At 40.7% G+C, this 11,064-nt stretch overlaps 1 protein-coding gene across 2 annotated transcripts in view; it reads right to left on the reverse strand.

Moving 5' to 3' along the window:
• nbeal2 (neurobeachin-like 2) overlaps window positions 1-11,064 on the reverse strand; it is a 63,638-nt gene that overhangs the window by 46,080 nt on the left and 6,494 nt on the right. For both annotated transcript variants that reach the window (XM_088997713.1, XM_088997714.1), the window contains exons 2-7: window positions 4,163-4,251; window positions 3,861-4,025; window positions 2,734-2,815; window positions 1,576-1,688; window positions 1,273-1,355; window positions 64-149 (exon numbers count right to left, since the gene is read on the reverse strand). In XM_088997713.1, the coding sequence (XP_088853839.1) occupies window positions 64-149; window positions 1,273-1,355; window positions 1,576-1,688; window positions 2,734-2,815; window positions 3,861-4,025; window positions 4,163-4,251 (618 nt within the window). The remainder of the gene's footprint in view (window positions 1-63; window positions 150-1,272; window positions 1,356-1,575; window positions 1,689-2,733; window positions 2,816-3,860; window positions 4,026-4,162; window positions 4,252-11,064) is intronic.

Here is an 11,064-nt window from a genome sequence, read left to right on the forward strand (position 1 = left end):
TAATCACATTGCCAGATAATAACAACCTTTGATTATGAGGATATAGAAAATATGGCAACAGACCTTGCCTCCACTAATGACAGCTCCCTGGAGATGAACCAGCCTGAGTGTGAGAAGCTCTGGGATCTTCTCACTGTCATGCAGACTTTCTGTAAATTTGAAATTGTGCAGTATGCAGGTCAAATGGCGACGTTGGCATTCGACTCAGCATGATTCCGACTTGATCTTGGTTTTACCCCATGGTGCTTTCTACTATCTTTGTCACTGATTTATTTCCTGTCTATGATAGTAGTCCATGTTAAGCGCTTTGTTACACCTTCAGCTGTTGTTAAAGAGCTATATGAATCTATATATATTGTATTGCAATGTATTGTAAACTTCATACAGTAGTCGATGAGAAGGTTTCTTCAGCCGTCATCTGTACTTCTTTGAAGGTGTCGGACATTTCGCTTCTTATCCAAGAGGCTTCATGAGCGAACTAATTTTTTATTTGGCCCTGTATATATCCCTACTGTCCAGACGTGGCGGTGCCAGCCTGTGCTATGATTGGTCCCTGCTCTCAGGTTGGGGGGAGCAGAGGACTACTCCCTGCGGCTACACTAATTACTTCTATTGTCCTGACTGATTACTTCTATTGCCCTGCCTGAGTATGGAGTCTACGACTGGCCTGATTGCCCCATTTGCCCTGGTATCATCTCATCAGCTTAACTAAGCCTATGTTGCCTAAGAAGTCGGTTGCAGGAACGATCCAAATTGAACTTCAGTAAGTAAATGCAAAAAAAATAATTTCAACTGTGAAGATTAATGCAGTTTACACACGCAAAAAAAAGCATTTGTTACCAGCCATTCCAGCTATATTCAAATTCACTATATACATACCACCATGGCGATTTAGTGAAGGGTTTTGCTGTTTTATGAAAATAGCTTCTTTTACTCCCCTTTCAAACCATCTATTTTCTTTTGATGCGGTTTTAACCTCATTGTCGTCAAATGAGCAGTGGCTAGCTTTTAGGTGCATATGTACTGCAGATTGAGGCCCACTAGTATTAGCCTTGCAATGTTGATTAAGTCTTTTTGTGAGAATGTGTTTAGTCTCCCCCAATGTATTGCTCAATTTTCATTTTTACAATGTATTGAATAAACTATATTACTTTGTTTTTCATTTGGGTGCCTATCTTTTGGATGCACTATTTCTTGCCTTAAAGTGTTGAAAGAAGTAGGAATTTTGTGTTGCCAAAGGACTCTCTCAGAAGTGTGAGTAAGATTCCTCACCGTGGAACAGAGCAGTCAACTCCTCTGGCAATGGCAGTGGAGAAAATTTGTACTTGTTTCTCTCCAGCAAGCTCACCTCCTCCCTACATTACACACACATATAAACACACACAGACGGAGTAAAGCCTTCCCACTCATACCTACAAAATACGGCTCCACTGAGGCATGACGTCAAGAGGCACACAAGATGTTACACATCCACCAACAATTGACTAAAATGTACAATACGGTGACCCTGGTGGAGGTTCTGTGTTAATAAATTCCACCCTCGGACGAATACAAAGCTGCTGGACGCGAACTCACCCTGCCAGCCGCCTCCTCCACGTCTGATAAGGGTCAAAGACGCTCTCCCACAGGACTAGTCCATAATAGACGATAGACTGCAAAGTGGACTGCTCGCCTTCTCCGTTCTTTATCTTAATGTAGAACAAGAATGCGGTGACACAAATGGACACACCAACCTTGGTGTTTGGATGCCTGTTTCACTCATAGCTGTCGTACACAATCTTATCAACATGTTAACGTTAAAATAGTTCAGAAACATTAATATAATTTACTGGTTCTCCACTAATTTGAAATCACAAGTAAATGTCGTGATTATTCACTGGTTGAAAATTCATAAGCTCATTTGCCTTTCTCAGAAAACATAAACTCATTCGCTGCCATTCCCGATTTTATTCAGGAATTGAAAAGCATGATGTAGAGCGCCATTCCTGAATTTCGTCTGTGTGAGCTCTCAGTCGTACAGGACCGGTCCATCGATGAAAAGGTTTCTTCAGCAGTCATCTGTCCTTATTTGAAGGTGTCGGACGTTTCGCTCCTCATCCGAAAAGCTTCGTCAGCGAACTAAAATTGTGCTGGTGACCCTATATATGGCCCTATATAAATTCCTAATGTCCAGAGGTTGCGGTACCAGACCTCTGCTTTAATAGGTCCCTACTCTAAGTTTGGGGGGAGCAGTGGACTACTATATATAGGGCCAGAGCTACCAGCACAATTTTAGTTCACTGACGAAGCTTTTCAGATGAGGAGCGAAACATCCGATACTTTCAAACAAGTACAGATGACGGCTGAAGAAACCTTTTCATCAATTCCCAAATTTGTTCGGGTTTTGGTTTTTCTTGCGGGGGGTGACGATAAAGTTCTGGTCCGCCTTCTGGCAATTTCTTTCCCTCCCACAAGGGGACAGAATTTTCATTTTGTACAGCCGTCCCCATTTCAAACTCAGATAACTCCAGATCCATGTAATTTAGGAATTAACTTTTATTCTGATAAAAGATGAGAGTCAAAGGTTTCTTACGCTGAACTGAATGTTTATGTAGTTCTAAAACTCAATATTCCGTGGGGCCTGCAATTTGAGTAAAAAAGAAAAAAACCCTAGCACTGGAGTGGACACATTTTTGCACATGGTGTAGCAGTGAATGAGTTAATAGCTTCACGTTCAGTTTATAAACGCCATACCTGGTGTAGACAAAAATTCACAAGCTTTATAGAGTCAAAAACGAAACTGGGGGTCTTTTCTGGGTCGATGTTCTCCATGTTTCTAGAATTTTGAGAGAAATGCAGCATTAGGAAACCGAACCTGAGCAAGATGGCCATCTATGGTAAAGATGACGGTCTACACACAGAATGAAAGGGAGAACTTCCTGATGAAGGGTTGCAGCTTTTTTTACACAATGAATGTCACAATGGCAGGAGAAACAAAATAACTGCAATTTTTCGGCTTCCTTCAAAGAACTACCGACGTTACTTTTTTGTTTCTTAACTGACATCAGAAAAACGTTTTATAGCATCTAAAATACCCAAAACATGCAGTATGATATCTTTATTCAAATGCAAAACACCAAAAAAAATGACTTAAAGTGTCCAAAATTTGCAAAAAATTGAGCTGCGAATTGGCCATTTTCAGAAAGTCCCGCCCCCAGTTCGCGACGTCACGCCAAGACGTCTTGCATTGCTGCCAAATCAAAACAATGGCTTCAGATTCGGAGAAGATGCTTTTTCGTTACTCATCCAGTTATGAATATCATTCAAATAGTTCTGAAGAAGAAAGCATACATGTTTGCAATCGATTAAAGAATTTATTCCGTGCCATTATGAGGCAACATTGAGATGTCTCAACGAAAAAGAGGCACAAAATGGCGACCTCCTGTGGCCACCTCCGTTTCCACAGGCTGATAGATTCCTTATATGGATCTTGGACGCCCTCTTCTGGTGGCTTTTGTGTGCAACACGAGGTCCCCAGACCAAACAAGTACAGCAAAATACATTGAAGTGATGGAAGGACCACTACAATGCGTCTTTTTTTTCGGTCAGGGGCGTTCCTTTCATGACGTCACGTACGGACTCGTCACCAACTCAAAAACAAGACTTCCTGAATATTCAGCGCGAGTCTTAAAACGTAAAATATAGCTATATGCGGTGGAATCTTATTAAAATACGCTCAGTAGAAGTCATTTGAAGACATCTTACAAATTATGGACACAACTTGTCCGGAGACGTCGGTTGTTCTTGAAGTCAATAATAGAGTATACTCCATTTCATGCTTTTATTGATAGCACAACGCCACCGGTGAGTACTAAACTAACCTGCAGACGATGATGAAGAACTTAATGAGGAGGAGGGGGTGTGGGGTGTTGCTACTGTGTTCATGGCTGTCCGAGAGGTGCGGTGCACTTTGCCAAAGCTGTGTGCTGAGGAACACCAGAACCTCCCTAGGGAGCAGGGGCACCTCAGAGGTACACTCCTCCAGCCTAGGAGAGGCAAATGTTTAAGTGGAAAATAAACATATCAAAACACAAACTGTCCAAAAGGTCAAAAAGGTCATTCTGGTTTAGAGAACGGTGGATGGAACTATGATAAAAGTTGGAACAAAGATAGAACGTCTTACCTCCGAGGCTCTAGCGAGTTGATGTCTATTAGCCTTTCAAAGGACGCCACAAATGCCTCCAGCCACTGCTGCAAATAACCCACATCTTTCTAGAATGGGGAGAGAGCTCAAGTGAATACCTCAAAGTACAAATTACTTGCACAGTGTACTAAAAGCAAATACATGAGATGGATGAAAAGTTTCTAATCATCCTTAACTCATTCGCTGTCATTCCCGAATTGAAAAGTGGGACGTGGTGCGCCATTCCCGAATTTTGGGTTTTTCTTGTGGGAGTGTCGATAAAGCGCTGATCACTCCACTGTGATCCATTTCTCCACTGTGAGACTAATAAAGGCAAATCCAATCCAATCCAATCCAATCAGACCTCTGGAAATGATTTTCCCTTTCCACGAGGGGGGCAGTATTTGCCTTTTGTCCATGTTAGCGCTTTGTTGCAGCTTTGGCTGCGATATAAATCAACATGTATGTATTGTATTTTTGTACAGCCGCCCCCGTTTCAAGCTCAAATTACTCCAGATCCATACAATTTAGGAATTAACTCTTTTTTTCTGATGAAAATGGAGAGTTTCAGGTTACTTGCGTTGAATTGAATGTTTGTGTAGTCCTATAACTCAATATTCTGTGGGTCCTGCATTTTGAATAAAAATGACAAAAACCCTGGCACTGGGAGTCGACGCACTTTTGCACACCGTCTGCCAGTAAATTAGTTACATGTCAAAAAAGGTTCCAAATCTTTTTTTTGATTGTCACTTTGGAAAACAATGGACTTTGGGTTCATTTATTATTATTTTTTTAACCACAATGTGAAGAATACAATACAATACAATACAATACAATACAATACAATACAATACAATACAATACAATACAATATAAATCATGACATGACAAAAACCCTGGCACTGGAATAGACAGATTTAAGTACATCGTCTGGAAGTGAATGAGTTAACATATCTCAGCACTATTATAAATAACATCAAGTGTTGAAATGTGAAAAATGTCAGATTATTTCAGAGAGAGCCAGTTGTCCTGGTCAGATCACAAATATTACGATACAGAAGGACTTAAAACACTAAAATGTGCTTTTAATAAATGTTTGTGAACCACATCCTTCCTGTCTTCAACCCTCACACGACGGTTTTCCATCATAGCCACATCTCAAGATCAAAATGGCTTTCAGGTCACGATTGTGGGTCAAACCTTGAAAGAGATGTCTTGGTAATGATTAAACCTTGAAAAAGATGTCTTGGTAATTATTTGCAAGCGCAAACCCAGCAGATCGTAGCGAAACGGCGACACGCAAGATATCCAGACAACATTCCTTGATGAGAAGGTTTCTTCAGCCGTCATCTGTACAAAAGTGAAGGTTTCGGACGTTTCGCCTCCTATCCAAGAGACTTCGTCAGCGAACTAAAGTCTGACTGGTCGTATCGGCCCCATTTATATATCCCTAATGTCCAGACCTAGTGGCGCCGGACACAGCTATGATAGGTCCCTACTCTCAGGTTGGGGGGGGGCGCGGGACCCCCCCCTGTGGCCCCACTGATTGTTCCTACATTCCTGACTAACGATTGGCCTATTACCCCCACTCCCCCCGGTATCACCTCATCAGCATAACGACCCTCATCAGCATTGCGAAAGTTGCCTAACCTGTTTTGCCTGAGCAGGCTATTGTATGAACGATCCAAATTGAACCTCACACCACCCGCCCGGTTTAATGAAGGATTTTGTTGTTTTATAAGAATCGCCTCTTTTACCCCCCTTTCAAACCATCTATGTTCTTTCGCTAAGATTTTAACCTCATTGTCGTCAAATGAGTGGTTGCTAGCTTTTAGGTGCAAATGTACTGCCGATTGAGGCCCACTAGTATTATCCCTGCGATGTTGATAAAGTCTTTTTTTGAGAATTTGTTGAGTCTCCCCAATGTACTGCTCTTTACAATTTTCATTCTTACAATGTATGGAATAAACTACATTACTTTGTTTTTCATTTGGTAGCCTATCTTTTGGATGCACTAATTTTTGCCTTAACGTGTTTATCGGTTTGAAATAAGTAGGAATTTTATGTTGCCAAAGGACTCTTTGTAATTTTTCAGAAACTCCTGCAATGTACGGTACTGCTACTCCTCTCCTTTTAGAATCTTGAGAATTATTGGTTTCATTCCTTGATGTGTTGGCGCGCCTCATGATTGTCGAAACTGCAGATTGACATGAGCTGAGCATACAGAAAGCCGCTGATATTGAATATCTCTTGCATGACTTTGTTTCAGACTGACTTATCAGACAAAATTATATAGTGTCAATCATGAGTGGCATATCGGAGCTCCCTTTAGATGACAAACATATTTTTAAAGGCATTCTGACACCAAGCTTCATTGTACTCTGACAGCAAAAGTATATAGCACAGTCACCACATTTGGCCCAGCCCCCTGAACAATACCAGAGGCGCTATCAGATGTTTTTCCTATTTGGTCTCCAGAAAAATAAACAATCCTTGTACAAGTCAAAGGTCTGTTTTCGATCATTATCTGTTCCTATTTTAATCAATATAATCAATGTATGTTGTTTATAATCGTGACAGAACAATACAAAGGCGCCGGCTCACAATCGAACGCTAAAGGAGTCGGTCACAATGCGACGCGACACAAGAAAGTGACGTATGAGGAAGTGGAGGGGAGTCCGGTGGTACATTCAGGTGCGCTCAGTTTGGCGCTCTATTCGGTCCCAGACCCTGTTGTCTTTTGTAAACCTTCCAGTCAAAGAGAGAACGGAATAATGGCAAAAAGGTTAGGTAAGAGAAAATTTGATTCAGAATGCAGGGTATTTAACCTGCAGTGGACAAATGTTTATTTTTATGTTCAATGTAAAGAAAAGGCTGTCTGTCTCATCTGTCAAGAGGCGGTGGCGGTATTCAAAGAATACAATCTTCGCTGAAAATATGAATCCCGTCACAAAGACAAGTACGATAGCTTGCAAGGCCAAATACGAGCAGACAAAGTCTCATACATGCATAGAAAGATGCATATAATGCCGTAAGTCTGTCGGCGAGTACAATCACCAGACGCGGTGAAGAAATCGGGATGAATATATATGCCCAATATGCCAAAAAACTAATGAAAATGTCCACAGTTTTTGGCACCACGTGTATCTGTGAGAAAAGCTTTTCTCGCATGAAACTGCTGAAATCTCCAATGAGATCAAGATTGACAGATGAACATTTGCATCAGTGCTTGAGACTGGCGGTAACTAGAATGGAACCTGATATTCAACTTCTCACAAGCCAGATGCAGACCCACAGTTCACACTGATGAACATACATAGGTAAGCTCACTTTTGTGACTTGAATGAGTCATTCTGAGTATAAACAAATACAAAATATATAAAACAAAATAATCATAATAAAATCTACTGGGATAAAATCCATCTTTAAAGCCATACTGTTAGTGAAAGGTATTGTGCTGTGTAGGTGCTGTATCACTTAGTTCACTTTCTCAAACTGCTTCCTTTGTGGTTTTTACAGGGAAGTTGACGAGAGAGCTGCAAACAGCGGTGTCTACAAGCCTACTGGAACCTACAAAAGGATTATAAGGAAGGAACACAAGAACTTTAAAGGACAACCGACGTCACTTTTTTGTTTTTTTAACTGACATCAGAAAAACGTTTGATAGCATCTAAAATACCCAAAACACGCAGTATGATATTTTTATTCAAATGCAAAACACCAATAAAAATGACTTAAAGTGTCCAAAATCTGCAAAAAATTGAGCTGCAAATTGGGCATTTTCAGAAAGTCCCGCCCCCAGTTCGTGACGTCACGCCAAGACGTCTTGCATTGCTGGAGAATCCAAACAATGGCTTCAGATTCGTAGAATATGCTTTCTTGTTACACCTCCAGTTATGAATATGATTCAAATAGTTCTGAAGAGGAAAGCATACATGTTTGCAATCGATTAAAGAATTTATTCCATGCCATTTTGAGGCAACATTGGATCACCAGAAAAGAGGCACAAAATGGCGACCTCCAGTGGCCACCTCCGCTTCCACAGGCTGATAGATCTTCTGGCGGCTTTTGGGTGCAACACGGTTCTCAGACCAAACATGTACAGCAAAATACTTTGACGTGATGGAAGGACGCTACAATGCGTCTTTTTTTATGATCAGGGGGCGGTCCTTTCCTGACGTCACGTACGGACTCGTCACCAACTCCAAAACAAGACTTCCTGAATATTCAGAGCGAGTCTTAAAACGTAAAATATAGCTATATGCGGTGGAATCTTATTAAAATACGATCAGTAGAAGTCATTTGAAGCCATTTTACAAATTATGGACACAAATTGTCCGGAGACGTCGGTTGTCCTTTAAGAGACTGCTCATATGTGTCAGAGAGATTCTGCGCTGATAACTGACCTGAACTTTTATAAGATTGTGCATACCACAACAGAAAGTTAATGTTCCATGGCTTTTTCCTATGAGAGTTATTTAGTTATTATTTATTTCATAAATAGTGTTATTTATTTCCTATTTTTTTAATTTGAAGAACTCAGAGAGGGTTATTTAGTTATTATTTATTTCATTAACAGTGTTATTATTTGTTTCCTGACTTTGTTTCTCTAAAGAACCTGGAAAGGGTTATTTGGTTATGTGTGGCTTTCTGGAAAACAATTTTTTTATGTTCCCCTACGATCGTCACACTTTTTCTATTACAAACTGACACCGGCCCCCCATCACAGAAGGGAAAATTTATGTGGCCCTCACAGGAAAAAGTTTGGGGACCCCTGTAATACACCAACCACTGCAACTATGTCTGTTCTACCACCTGCATTCCGATGAAGTTAATATTACCAGCTGTGGCGGACTTATGAGCCGGTCCATCTTTCATTTTATGAGTCTGCGCATGGTAGACCAGAATCCTACAACCTGGTCTCGCTGGTCCGAAGCTGTGCCGCTCACTCTTCCTCCAGCAAACACTCCAACTAGCTTGTTTCTGGTGTCCCAACATCAAGCGATCAACCAGGAAATGACATGTCACTTTCACTCAAATTTGCTTCCTCCATACACGACAAACCCCTTCCTCTTCTGCGCATTGTGACCAAAAAAACTTTTTTTAAACACTCCAACATGACTGTGGACACATATTTATGTTAATTAAATGTAACACACAATGCATGAGCGGGTATTCAAAACAGAGTTCACTGATATGTTTTTTTCCTCCATAATTTAGTTAAATTAACATGCATATGCACTTCTTTCAAGAGCTAATAATTTAGACATGCATAATATTCCTTATTTTTTTAGGTTAGTTGTGCACAAGTACTGTATTTTCCGGTGTATAAGGTGCACCCAAAAGCCTTGATTTTCTTCAAAAGATGACCCTGCGCCTTATACAGAGGTGTGCCTTATACGTGAAGTCATATTGAGCCACTAAAGGTCTCCCGACCACTGTCAGCAGCCACTGACTCCGTTTCCCCCCATAGAACAAGTAGTGCATAACACCAGCCTCTACTGTAGATCCGTGTTGAGTGAACGCATGCGCGTGTGGCTGCCGCTGCTCACCATCAGAAAAAATATCCTGTGACTGTAAAGTGTCCTTCAGAGTTTTGAAAGGCGCTTATAAATGAAATGTATTATTATTACAGTATCTATTAGCTAGCTTCCTATCTATTTGAGTTACTTCTGGGTTGAGTGAACGCTGGCGCGGTTGCTGCCGTTGTTCACCCGCAGAAAATATATCCTGCGACTGTAAAGTGTCCTTGAGAGTTTTGAAAGGCACTTATAAATGAAATTATTATTATTATTATTATTATGTGGTGTGCCTTATACAGGTAACGTTCGACTTACGACCAAGTTCAGTTCCGAACAAACGGTCATAAGTCAAAATGGTCGTAAATCGAAATGACTCGGAGGCTAAATGACTCGCAAACTCCCCCCTCTGCTTTAATCACAGGGTCGATTGCTGTGCGAGAGTGAGATGCTGGCTGGCTGGCCGAAATTGTTGTATGCGTTGCCTGACTGCTAGCGCGTTGCGGTGCCAGGCGTAAAATTACAATTTTTAAAATAGGGTCTGGAGGTCGTGGTCATAAATACGGGTGGTCGTAAGTCGAGCCGGTCATAAGTCGGATATTACCTGTATTTGGAAAACTGTGATATATTTCTATATATTGGAAGATTGAAGACTTGTTTTGTCATATTTTTATTTTTTTGTTCTTTTGATTTCAAGATGGCGTCACAAGAGTGGCTGCCTTTACAGCAGCTCCTGTATGTTGTTTTTCTACTTCTTCCTTTCCTTTCCTCACTTTACTACTGTGAAATGTAAATTTCTCCACAGAAAGACTAATAAAGGCATATCCAATCCAATCCAATCCCATTCAATCCAATAACAGCACTTTTCATTTTAGGACCAAAATAGATATTTGGCTACTTCCCAAAAGTCCCTCTTCAAAATATCAAGATCTATTCATCCGGAAGAAACATGTTAGTCATTAATGTTGGACCAGAGGGAAGTCTTGGTTATCACACAATATCTGATGAGTTAATCCAATATTTGACAGCAAACCCACGCAAGCACTTCTTCATCGACGTTGTACACTGTGGGAGAACAATGTTTCATGTCAGAACAGGAAACAGCCTTAGGCCATTCCCAAAACTTTCCTCTTAAATTTGCGAGGAGAGAATTATTCCAAAAGGTTTTAAAAACAGCACCTGGATACTTTTGTCCATATGTCGCAAAATATGTTTCTGTTTCTCTACATAGTTGGGGTTGTACATTTAGTACTTCGAGCTGACGGTGTTACATTTCTACTGATTCAAAAATCTGATTACACAAAGGAAATATGTGCTGATAAGAAGTAAAAGTAAGTAAGTAGGAAGGCGACAGCAGTTTTTCAAAAGATCAACGTATTTCTC

Source organism: Hippocampus bargibanti, linkage group LG06 (assembly GCF_051943395.1).
Source record: "Hippocampus bargibanti isolate YZ-2025 linkage group LG06, ASM5194339v1, whole genome shotgun sequence".
Lineage (NCBI taxonomy): Eukaryota > Metazoa > Chordata > Actinopteri > Syngnathiformes > Syngnathidae > Hippocampus > Hippocampus bargibanti.